The sequence below is a fragment of the Hippopotamus amphibius genome, chromosome 9, assembly GCF_030028045.1.
Source record: "Hippopotamus amphibius kiboko isolate mHipAmp2 chromosome 9, mHipAmp2.hap2, whole genome shotgun sequence".
In the NCBI taxonomy this organism is placed as follows: domain Eukaryota; kingdom Metazoa; phylum Chordata; class Mammalia; order Artiodactyla; family Hippopotamidae; genus Hippopotamus; species Hippopotamus amphibius.
In genome coordinates, this window is record NC_080194.1 from 133681695 (window position 1) to 133694104 (window position 12410).

Genomic DNA, 12410 nt, shown 5'->3' on the forward strand with positions numbered 1-12410 from the left:
GAAAGGCTTTGATCTGTGTTGCTGTATAAGAACTACTTTTTACTATCAGGTAAGTAAATCAAACATTTCTTTCATAAAAAAATACCTTTTTAAAAATTATTTACTCATAAATATCCTGTGGTTTAGGAATTCCCTCACGGTCCAGTGGTTACAATACCGCCCTTTCACTATCAGGGGAGGTTTGATTCCTGGGGGAGGAACTAAGATTTCACAAGCCTTGAGGCGCAGCAAAAAAAAAAAAAAAGAAGAAAAAAAAAAGTTGACAGTTACTGGCTCACGAAAAAGTGTGAAAAAAGGCAATTCCCCACTGAAAACGAGATACACTAATACGTATCTTTTAATGGTATTATTGATGTTTGCTTCCATTAAGACCAAGAATATAAAATTGTAATAAATTCTGGTTTTGGTATAAATATTTAAATTTAAAATAATGTAAGTTTTAATACAGCAGTTTTTCAGTATTTTTTCAACTACGAGGGTGAGTCAAAAATTACCCTCACTCCAATCATATTAAAACTTCTGTAAATTCTACAGCCAGAGTGCGGATAATTTTTGACCCTTGTACTTTAACATGGTAAGGAAAATCACAACTCCCTGGCGGGCCAGTGGTTCCGATTCCACACCTCCACTACAGGGGGCTTGGGTTCCACCCCTAGTAGGGAAACTGAGTCCCCCTGAAACAGGGAAAGCCAAAAAAAAAAAAACCCAACAACATAGTAAGGAAAACTGAAAGGGAAGAAACTGAAGAGATGGGGAGGGGCAGGGCAATTCACCTCTAGGTCTATTAACCAGTAGAAGTATGTAATAGTTCAGTTACTAGGAGGCAAACAGATAAGATCGGAATTAAGATATCTATCAACAGGCCCTCATCTTGCCACTTCGTCACCAAAACAGAGCCTTTAACTCAGAAAGTGGCGATACCTGAGACCAAGCTGCATTCCTGGTTGAGAAGGGGAAATTCCCAGCAGGGGGTCCTTGCCCTCTGCTTTCCTTCAGGATTTCGCTCTCGTTCTGGAAGGCTGGGGCGAGGGGAAAGGAATGTGGATACGTCCCCCGCAAGAACGGGGACAACAGACCACCATCAGAACCCGCTCTCCCAGGGTCCCACGCCGCGCGAACGCGCGAGGGTAGCACGTGGCGGAAACGCTGCGCATGCGGAGAAGGCGGTGGCTCCCTCCCCCTCCCCCCCGCACGCGACGGGGCGTACCGCGCATGCGCCCGGATCTGGGGACACGCCCTCTTATTTTCCTGCGGGCAGGTGAGCGGCGGCCTCGCTTTCGCGACCTCTCGCCCCGCCTCCTGCTTGGCTCGCCCCCGAGGCGTTGCCATGGGGACCCAGCGGCCACAGCCGGCCTGTGGCGCCGCCGCCTGCCTGGTCGCTTCTGCGGACCAGGCGGCGGCGACGGCGGGAGCTCATGGAGCTTTCGATTAACAGCGTGGACAAGACCAGGAAGCGGTCGGGCCTGGGCCGTTGCAAGCATTTCTTTTGGCTGGGCGTCGCCTTCGACACGGTGGGCGCGACCATGCTGTTCACCGGGGTCTTCGCCGATCTGCTCTTCTACGACCTGTTGCTCTACCTGGGTTCCATCATCATCTTCCTCAGCCTCCTCTGGTGGGTTTTCTGGTACAGCGGTAACATCGAACTCTCTTCTGAAGAGCCCTTGAGCAGGCCGTACCACCTGCCCTCCGCCACCACGCTGGAAGTCCTGAGCCAGACCATCAGCAACCGCTTCTCTTTCTCCATGGGCAGCGTTTCCAGCACTTTTATGCGGATGCGGCGGCGGCGGCACCGCAGGAGGTTCCTGCAAGGGAGTGCTCTGGATATGACCGTCACGGGCCAGGTCGAGAACCAGCTAGACCAGGACAAAGACGGGATGGAAGGTGCCAAGGAGAGCGGCGACGCTCAGGGCTTTGGCAGCGAGGATCTCCCCAAACCCGAAGCTGTCAAAAGTTTAGAGGGAGTTTACCCCCTGGGCCCTGATGCCGGTCCCCTAGGCCCAGAGGCTAGTCTCCCAAGGTTTGTTAAGGGACCGTCGACCCATCTGGTGCTGCCGTTCACTCCATCTCCTCTGGACCAGCCTCTAACTCCAGCCATCCTGGCTTCTAAGAGCCTGCCCATAGTCCCCATGGCCTCTGCTAGCCAGCCTCCACCAATTCTGACTTCTAAGAGCCAGCCTGTAGTTTCCTTGGCCTCTACGAGCCAGCCCCCTGCAGTTTCTCTTGCCTCTGTGAGCCAGCCTGCTGTCCCGTTGGCCTTTACTAGCCAGCCTCTACCTATTCTGACTTCTAAGAGCCAGCCTATAGCTTTCTTGGCCTCTACTAGCCAGCCTCTACCTATTCTGACTTCTAAGAGCCAGCCTGTAGCTTCCTTGGCCTCTACTAGCCAGCCTCCACCTATTCGGATTTCTGAGAGCCAGCCTGTAGCTTCCTTGGCCTCTACTAGCCAGCCTCCACCTATTCTGGCTTCTAAGAGCCAGCCTATAGTTTCCTTGGCCTCTATGGGCCAGCCCCCTGCAGTTTCTCTTGCCTCTGTGAGCCAGCCTGCTGTCCCGTTGGCCTCTACTAGCCAGCCTCTACCTATTCTGACTTCTGAGAGCCAGCCTGTAGCTTCCTCGGCCTCTACTAGCCAGCCTCTACCTATTCTGACTTCTAAGAGCCAGCCTGTAGCTTCCTTGGCCTCTACTAGCCAGCCTCTACCTATTCGGATTTCTGAGAGCCAGCCTGTAGCTTCCTTGGCCGCTACTAGCCAGCCTCCACCTATTCTGGCTTCTAAGAGCCAGCCTATAGTTTCCTTGGCCTCTATGAGCCAGCCCCCTGCAGTTTCTCTTGCCTCTGTGAGCCAGCCTGCTGCCCCTTTGGCCTCTACTAGCCAGCCTCTACCTCTTCGGACTTCTAAGAGCCAGCCTGCTGCCCCCTTGGCCTCCATGAGCCAGCCCCCTGCAGTCACTCTTGCTTCTACGGGCCAGTCTGCTGTCCCTTTGACTTCTACTACTCAGCCTTCAGTCCTCTTTGCCTCTAAGAGCCTGCCTGCTGTCTGTTTGTCCTCTACCAGTCAGCCTCTGACCATCCTTACCTCTCAGAGCCACCCCCTGGTACCTGTGGCCTCTCAGAGCCACCCCCTGGTACCTGTGGCCTCTCAGAGCCACTTCCTGGTATCTGTGGCCTCTGACAGCCACCCCCTGGTGCCTGTGGCCTCTCAGAGCCACCTCTTCATGACTGTGGCCTCTCAGAGCCACCTCCTGGTGCCTTTGGCTTCACAAAGCCAGCTCCAGAATCTTTCTCAGGCCTGTCAAACTCAGCCACCACTTCTTGAGGCTTCGCAGTCCCAGGGTCTGGCCACCCAGGTCTCTCTACTCCAGCTTCTGCCCACCCAGTCTTTTCCAACCCAACCTGTGGACCTTCAGGTGGTCCAGGCTATCCAGGATTTTCAGGCCATGTATCACACCCAGCAGGCCTCCCAGAGCAGCTCTTTGGTTCAGAGGATTGGACCAAGTCAGTCTCCATCTGCCCAGGAGTTTTACAAAGAGCCAGTTGCTTTTGAGAGCCCACCACCAGTGGGCCAGGATCTAAGTCAGAACCCCCCTGACATCGCATCCCTGCTCCCTGAGTCCCCAGCTCCAGCTGCTCAAGCCCAGCAGTCAGTGCCCCCTGGAAGGGCACCCACCCCTGTCCCGCAGAGGAGGAGTCACTCTCTCTAGCACAGAACCAGGCCCCAGCCTTCCGAGTGGCCCTCAGGCCTCTGCCAAGTAAGTACCTTTGGAGGAATACCTCTAGTATTCCTTAACTGTTTCCGGATCCATGTTCTGGTGGTTTCCTCAACCCCCTCTGTTCAAAAACATTAAATTACTGGAGGTGAAGTGGCCTTTTCCTTTAGGGATTAGATCATTTGAGCTTTGGTAGATTTTTGAAACTTAGTGCCCTGAGTGGATGAGTTGCTGTTAAGGTTTTATGGTCTACCAGCCTGATGATATTTTATTTGGACTTTGTAAGGAGAGGGTGTTAATTACCTTCCCTCAGGGGCTCTAAGGTTGGGGGGAGGTTCCACAGTGTTTCTGAAACAAGATGATTTTAGGTGGTACAGGGACACAGCACAAATAGCAATGAGCCTTCCATTGGGAAAGTTATTCCCTTTTCAATTATTTTTCAATCCTTCTGATTATATAAAGGAGAATGTCCTTAGTTTGGGGTTAGCGATCTCTAAAACCTCTGTAACACTTTGGAGGCAACACCTGCACCCAGCTAGGATTTAGCACCATTTGTGTTAACAAAGTTATTTCAGTGGCTAACTTCTATCCACGCCCAGTATTACTGGTTTTTCTATTTATTGATACAATAGTGGTGGTTGCTTTTTGAAATCCACTTACTTAAGTAAAAAATACTTTACATGAATCAACGTAAAGGTAAAAATTAATTGTAGAGTGAAACTTGTAAAGATTCTGAGATTTGGAAAACATCTGGTTATTTGTACTAAATCATATGCGCTTTCTAAATCACAAGACCCTTTATGCTGACCTATTGGATGAACTCCGTGGTTAAGGCTGTTGAGGAGGAAGTTCACTTAACTCCCAACTCCTTGTCAATTCCAAGGGTAGAAAAGATCACGTGAAGGTGTAGCGGGATTTTATAGAGTGAAGCAAGACACTGAGGCTTTATGCAGGAAGCAGCTTTTATTAGTGCCCACACAGGCTGGGGGAGCGGGGCAGTTTCTTCTATACCTTTTGTTAAGCTCCTACACATTAGGCTTTTTTTGTCTCCCAAATAAGGTAAGGAGGAAGGTAGCATGTGATTTGATTGGATACTCTTCTTTCATGGCCTCTGGGCCATTTTTAGAGTTTCAAGGGCTCCATAGTAACAGAGGTAGGCAGGAAACATGCAAGAGGAGTTGTCCAGTAAGCAGGCACATATAGATGACAACTGGGCCCAGCTACATTTCTCTCTGGTTGAGTTATGGCCTCTGGGTCCTTAAGCTCCTAGAGTTCCCACCACAAAGGTCAAAATTGGTGACCTGCTTCTCAGTGGGTTAAGTGCTGAGTGTCAGTATCCTGGTCTTTCTCTCTAATCCTGTTTGATAAGTTACTTGGGGGGCGGGGAGGAAGAGTATGGGGCAGACCAATACTTTGAAATTATGTTAATGCTGTTTATTTAAATGCTACCAACATATTCAAGAAAGTGTTCATCCTTATTTCATATTGGTTGGTGTCATTTCCAGCATGAGATACAACTGAATATTCGGTGGAAGTCAAACTCTTAATTTTCTTACAGTTTTCTCCAATTTGCCGTTAAGAGAATCGCAACACTCTCTAGGTGTATACACACATATATTTTCTATAGATATACATAGAGGCAAAGCGTTTTAGCTCTTTTGATTTTGTACAGTTTGGACACATGGATTCTAAAATGAGATACATTCAGTGATTTATGTTTGTCTTCTTAAATTTTTTTAAAGAGCAAAACACTAACAAACTAATAATTCCAGAAGTTAAGAATTTAGTATTATCGAAAAAGATCATTTTTTATCATTAATTTTTTCAAGTAATTCATATAATCGAAATAATTCACCATGTAATTTTTGAAGGAGCACTTACTAAGTGCCAGGAATAATGGTAAACATAAAAGGATGTTTCATATAAACATGAAAGAATGCAGACCTTGCCAGCAGAAAGCTTATCAGCCACGTTCTCTAACTCCAAAGAGGAGAAAATTTTAGACAAGGAAGGAGAAGGGACAGGCTGGTGTCTACCTGATTATTTTTAGTGGAAGGATTATTTTTGACAGGAAGAGCCATGTAGTGCCTTTCAATTAATTAATTCATTGACCCGGCATTTATTGAATTTCTAGCAAGTGTGGGGCATACCATTAGGCTTTGGGGATTCAGAGATAAGGGACCCCTGCCCTCCAAGTGCTCACTGTTTATCAAGGGCAACAGATCTAGGAATAACTAACACAGCCTGCTGTAACACGAGTCTACTCACCGTCTTCCTGAATATACAGGTGTGGGCTGGGTGAGGGATTTTTGAGTTGGATCCTAAGTAGGTGCCCATTGGTTGAAGAAGATAGGAAGAACATTCCATGCTTGGGGGTAAATCATCAGCAGAAAGACTCAGAGGTTTAACAGTCCCTGGCTTGCTGGGGACACAGTTGGGAAAAGATAATCTGATGCTGTAGTCAGCAGTGCTTGGGGTTGGTGGTGAGGAAGTGGGAGACCTTTGCAGGCTTTTAGAGAAGGGTAATTGTGTTCATAATTCTACCTGTGGGCGCTGTCATAAAGTAATGGCAACAGGCCAACAATTAGAGAATAATTGCTAAATTTTCTCCCTGTTAGTCCTGATCTGCAAACAGCCCTCTTAGATGTTAGCAACAGTTTCTAATTAAAGTGTAGGCTCCATGGGTATTCATCCTGGAAAACACTGTCAGGTGTTTATTTACTTGTACATAACATTTTTTTGCTACAAAGATTGTTGCCAGGCCCTTTCCAGATTCTTGAGTAGCACTACCATAGAAATGAATAGCACTACCATAGAAATGAATATCATTTCCGCAAGACTCTTAGGCAAGCAAAGCTTTTTATTAAAACAAATAGCTTGTGCGCAAGGGAGAAGGTAGAAAAACAACACCAACAACAAAACAGAACAAAACAACACAAAACTTCCAGCTCCTGGAGTAGAAGGGGCGAGTTGCTTTTATAACAGAAGGGAGGGTTTGTCACATAGATCACCGATAATTTCCAGAAATCATCAAACTTCTTGGATCAGCAGTGGGTAGCTCCGCAGTGGCCGTCGGGAACAGGGAGTGCTTCTGTGAGAGGCAGAAGTGCATGAGCATTTTCTGCAAGAAAGCACAGGAACAGATAAGATTCAGATTTATAGTGCGCTTCTTTGTCTTGGGGCAACTAGGCATACCCCTTAGTGTAACAGAGATAAACTTATTCTTTTATTCCTTTGAGCCCAGTTTTTTGTCCCTGGGACTCAGACCCCCCGGCCTTTGTTCTTTAGCTTACATGGCCTGTTTTGCCCAAGGCCTTTACCCCGGTCCTTTTCCAAAATGGCTGTGCTGTTGTCTTCCTGTCTCAAGATGACACCAGGTAGAATGCCACCATTTTGATACATTTCTCTATATTGACGGTAGGATAAGTACTTATCTAAAATGGAGGTTGACAAATTGTTTTTCTATAAAGGCCCATGTGGTAAATATTATAGGCCCTGTGAGCCAAAAGGCAAAATCCAGGCTGCTTATATAACAAGAAAATAACTACTCCCTCCCACCCCTACCCCCACCCCCACCCCCCATCTGCTGGGGGGTGGGCTGTACAGCTGCTTTGACTCCAGTTGCATCAGCTGGAATCGTCCACCTGACCAAGAGCAACTAGCCCTAGGCAGAGGGAGACCGGCCTGGCCAGGCAGGTTTGCAGCCACCACGGTGTATTTCAGTCTGCCCCAGTGACCTGCAGGTCCGAGGGCATCATTCTCTGCTCTCAGAGAACCTGGCGGTTCCATCTTTGTCTGCTGGCCCGAGGAGAGCTGATTTGCCCAGCACCTGGCTCCCAGATTGAGATTCCACCGTTGGATGCCTGCCATCGGCCGGTAGCAGAGTCTAGGGTGTGTAGGTGGTAACGTTCAGGCCCTGAGCAGACCGCTGACCAGACAGGCAGGCAGACACTGGGAGCTCTGGGGAGAGCCGGAGTGGAAACCGATGCCTGAGTGTGGTCCTGGCGGCCCACAGCCGTGCAGCAGCGCAGGGTGGGGAGGGGGCCGGCTGGCATCTAGTACGTGGAGGCCAGAGGTGCGGCCAGACACCCTGTAGTGCTCAGGCCAGCCCCTCCCAGCACAGAATCACCCCGCCCAAAACATCATCCCTGTGAGGTCGAGAAACCCTGACGCAGACGAATAAAAATTTGCACTATAGTTCCTGAGGTACTTAAAAAAACAAAAACAAAAACCCTTATTTTGATCCTCAGGTGACTCATTACTTCTTAAATAGTAATGGTATCTTCTCCACTAGACTGTGAGGCTCATTCCCCTTTGTTTTCTTCATCTTTGTGTTCCCATTTTGTATCATTCTGAATCCACACACGCATTTATTAATAATAACAGTTAGAGCCCGGGAGAAGGCCCGGAGGACGGCGGCCTCCTGGAGGCTAGGCTGTGACCCGCGGCTGCTGCCTTGCCTTCTGGGCTTGGGCGGTGGCCAAAGCTCAGGGCTGGTTAAGGGGGCTGCTGGGTGGGTGGTCTGTCGGCCGTGCAGCTAGTCGGAGATGGTTTCACAGCACACAGTGGCTGCGGGCTGATCCTGTTAAGATACTAATGCCGTCACTGTCCCCTGCAATGGAAGAAGGGAACATTGTGAAATGGCTGAAAAAGGAAGGTGAAGCTGTGAGTGCTGGAGATGCCTTATGTGAAATAGAGACTGACAAGGCTGTGGTTACCTTAGATGCAGGTGATGATGGCATCTTGGCCAAAATAGTGGTTACAGAAGGATCTAAAAATATACGGCTAGGTTCACTAATTGGTTTGCTAGTTGAAGAAGGAGAAGATTGGAAACATGTTGAAATTCCCAAAGATATAGGTCCTCCATCACCCGCTTCAAAACCATCAGTGCCTCGCCCCTCACCAGAACCACAGATTTCTATCCCTGTCATAAAGGAACACACACCGGGAAAACTGCAGTTCTGTTTAATTCCAGCTGCCCGCAATATTCTGGAAAAACACTCACTGGATGCTAACCGGGGAACAGCCACAGGTCCTCGGGGGATATTCACTAAAGAGGATGCTCTCAAACTGGTCCAGTTGAAACAGATGGGCAAGATCACAGAATCCAGAGCCACTCCAGCCCTGCCAACCACTCCCACGGCGCCTTTGCCCCCACAGCCCGCAGCTGCGCCCTCCTATCCCCGGCCAGCAATCCCTCCAGTATCAACTCCTGGACAACCTAATGTAGCGGGTACATTCACTGAAATCCCTGCTAGCAATATTAGAAGAGTTATTGCCAAGAGGTTAACTGAATCTAAAAGTACTGTACCTCATGCATACGCTGCTACTGACTGTGACCTGGGAGCTGTTTCAAAAGTTAGGCAAAATCTGGTCAGAGATGACGTTAAAATATCAGTAAATGATTTTATCATCAAGGCAGCAGCTGTTACCCTTAAGCAAATACTGAGTGTTAATGTAACCTGGGATAGAGAAGGCCCAAAACAACTGCCCTTTATTCACATTTCAGTGGCTGTGGCAACAGATAAAGGTTTAATTACACCAATCCTAAAAGATGCTGCTGCTAAGGGTCTACAGGAGATTGCTGACTCTGTAAAGGCTCTGTCAAAGAAAGCGAGAGATGGGAAATTGTTACCTGAAGAATACCAAGGAGGATCTTTTAGTATTTCCAGCTTGGGGATGTTTGGCATCGATGAATTTACTGCAGTGATCAACCCTCCTCAGGCCTGCATTTTGGCTGTTGGGAGATCCCGACCTGTGCTGAAGCTCACCCAGGGTGAAGAGAGGAATGCCAGACTGCAGCAGCACCAGCTCATAACGGTCACAATGTCCAGTGACAGCCGAGCCGTAGATGATGAACTGGCTACCAGGTTTCTGCAACATTTTAAAGCAAACCTAGAGAATCCTACCTGACTTGCCTAATCCTCAAAGATAAGAAGTTGGTCTTTGGGCTTCCTAGGTGGTGCAGTGGTTAAGAATCCGTCTGCCAATTCAGAGGTTACGGGTTCGATCGCAGCTCCAGGAAGATCCCGCATGCCGCGGAGCAACTAAGCCCGTGTGCCAAAAAAAAAAAAAAAAAGAAGTTGGTCTTTGGCTTAGTTGATCATATCGTTGTTATTGAGAAACATACACTATAGAAAAACAATTAGGTATTTAAGTGTGAAGTGGATGAAATTTTTATTGATTTAAGGTGAAAGAGTCTGACCTAAGTTGTCTTCATTTTCAATTTGGGTTCAATGTTATGGAAGTAAATAACAAACTGTAACTAATAGAAGGAAAAGAACATTTGGTTAGTCAGATGCATTTTTAATTTAACCACTGGTGCTGTACAAAAGGGTTGTTAAACTAGATGTAAATTAAATTAGATGTTTGGCTCATTGGAGCATTTTAGAATATTTGAGGATGTATGATAAACTGTAAAATGAAAACATTTTAGAACTCTACCTTAATTGTTTTGAAATTAGAAGTGGTCTTCAAAGAGATGCCCATTAAAGTAGCAGTGGGACCTCACTTTTACAAGCACTGCTCTAGATATACTTGAACAATTTAATATGTACAGAAGTTTATTCTGGATACTAGTAAATAAATAAGAATCACTCTGTATTAGGGGTTGTGGCAACATTATTGAATTTTTTGTGTATATAAAGCCATATGTTTAGAATGGTTTCTGTTAGTCTTATTTTACACTTCTATGACACTGTGAACTAAAGAGTTAAAGAGAATCAAAGGTGAAGAAAGAGACCAAAAAGTTTTGTTTATTTTGATAATAAACTATAGTTAAAACACCTAAACCTTTAGAAATAAACTGCTCACCTTCATACTGTTGGAATATATTAAATTATGCTATTTCCTAAAAAAAAAATAATAATAATAATAATAATAACAGCTAACATTTATTGGGTGTTCATAATACACTCCCCACTGTGCTCAGTAACTTACAGGCTTTATCTCATTCGTCACAACAATCAGAGATAAGACATCATTATTATCTCCACTTCAGGGAAGGGAGATTTGATAATGGAAGGTTATGTAATTCTTTCAATGTCACATAAATGGAGGCGCTGGAATTGATGTGTAATTGATGTATAGTTTGTTGTAAGGTGTGTGTTATAAGCTTTCCTTACCAGGGATAGTTACTAATGAGCCTTCTTCTTAAGCCTATTAGTCATAACTTAAGCTGTAATACCCCAGATCAGCCTTTGGGCTGTTTCTCTATTTAAAGCTTTACTTCCTGAGAGAGAGTGAAAATCAACAACTCTTTAATTTTTTTGTTCCACACTATGTTTCTGAATCTCATCTCAAATAAAATTGTCTTTTTCTTTCCAGAACTTGCCAATGTTCCTACAGATTTAAGTGCCAAGTTTATAAAAGCACAAATACTTACCTTAATCTCGTTTTGGAAACCTCCGTCTGGAGTCCTGACCTATCTCAGACCAGCGGACTTAACCAGACTGCCTCTGCCAAGTATACACTTCAGTGTTGGGGAGAATTTTCCAGTCTCAGATAATAAAGATATTTATTACCAGAATCTTAAGCCATAATAAACTATGTTATACCAAATGAACTTTGCTTTAAAATAAGTTGGTCTTTAAAATAGACTTCTCTTGTGAAAGCATTCCAGCATTATAAGTGGAAAATAATGTCTCACATATTCTGGGTGAAGATGTAAGTACAAATCCCACAGAAATGGACATTGAAAAATGTAGCTCCTTGTATTTAAGGATACTTTGTGACCTCATTAAGCTATCAGAAAGGTTAATACAATGTATTATAACATGTTATAGTTTATATTTATGTGTTCATTTAAGTAACATGAGATTCCCTTTTCCTCAAGGATTTAAAACCTGCTGATTTGATTGCATACGTTAATGATAATCAAATAAAATTCATTTGGGACTGCTCTCCTCTTATGTTCTTTCTTTGTATCAGTGGATTGTTTATGTAAGAATGCTCAAATATAGGGATTTTAAAATTTCCAGTTATAGGCAAGAGTACATTTTTAGGTGGTACGGCACTTTAGATCAAAACTTCCAAAAAGTTAGCTGTTTTTATATTTCTTCCCCTTTTGTCTCGTGTGCTTCAGTATTTCTATGTTTATAATTTTAAAAAATTAACTCAAGCTGGAAGATTTTATGCAGTGCAGATACTTGGAAAAAGAATAATGGAAGGACATTATGCTAAGTGAAATTAGCCAGTTACAGCAAGGCAAATACTGTATGAGTCCGCCTATATGAGATTTCTCATATCAGAGAATCAAATTCAAAGAGACAGAAAGTAGAATTGTGGTTGCCAGAGGCTGGGGAGAGTGGGGATTGGGGAATTGTTTAATGGATACAGAGTTTCAGATGAAAAGAATTCTGGAGATTGATTGTACAGCAATGTGAATGTACTTAACACTACTGAACTGTACATTTTAAAATGGTTAAGATGGGGCCTTCCCTGTTGGTGCAGTGGTTAAGAATCTGCCTGCCAGTGCAGGGGACATGGGTTCCATCTCTGGGCCAGGAAGATACTACATGCCGCAGAGCAGTTAAGCCCGTGAGCCTCGACTGCTGAAGCTTGTACCCCTAGAGCCCATGCTCTGCAACAAGAGAAGCCACTGCATTGAGAAGCCTGCACACCCCAACAAAGAATAGCCCCCTCTCGCCACAACTAGAAAAAGCCCGCACACAGCAATAAAGACCCAATGCAGCCAATAAATATATA

The 12410-nt window shown here is 45.6% G+C and overlaps 2 protein-coding genes across 2 annotated transcripts; both read left to right on the forward strand.

Moving 5' to 3' along the window:
- The first annotated feature begins 1243 nt into the window (after positions 1-1243).
- Positions 1244-11599, forward strand: LOC130829309 (proline-rich protein 36-like). The gene is made up of 2 exons (XM_057695682.1): positions 1244-3746; positions 11031-11599. Exon 1 carries the CDS (start codon positions 1416-1418, stop codon positions 3696-3698), a length of 2283 nt encoding a protein of 760 aa, XP_057551665.1. The 5' UTR covers positions 1244-1415; the 3' UTR covers positions 3699-3746; positions 11031-11599.
- Positions 7581-9617, forward strand: LOC130861055 (pyruvate dehydrogenase protein X component, mitochondrial-like). The gene has a single exon (XM_057749550.1). It carries the CDS (start codon positions 8301-8303, stop codon positions 9615-9617), a length of 1317 nt encoding a protein of 438 aa, XP_057605533.1. The 5' UTR covers positions 7581-8300.
- Positions 11600-12410: the final 811 nt, after the last annotated feature.

Bases quoted from the DNA above. Each gene is read 5' to 3' on its own strand.
- LOC130861055 (XM_057749550.1), top strand. From the start codon at position 8,301: ATGCCGTCACTGTCCCCTGCAATGGAAGAAGGGAACATTGTGAAATGG.
- LOC130829309 (XM_057695682.1), top strand. From the start codon at position 1,416: ATGGAGCTTTCGATTAACAGCGTGGACAAGACCAGGAAGCGGTCGGGC.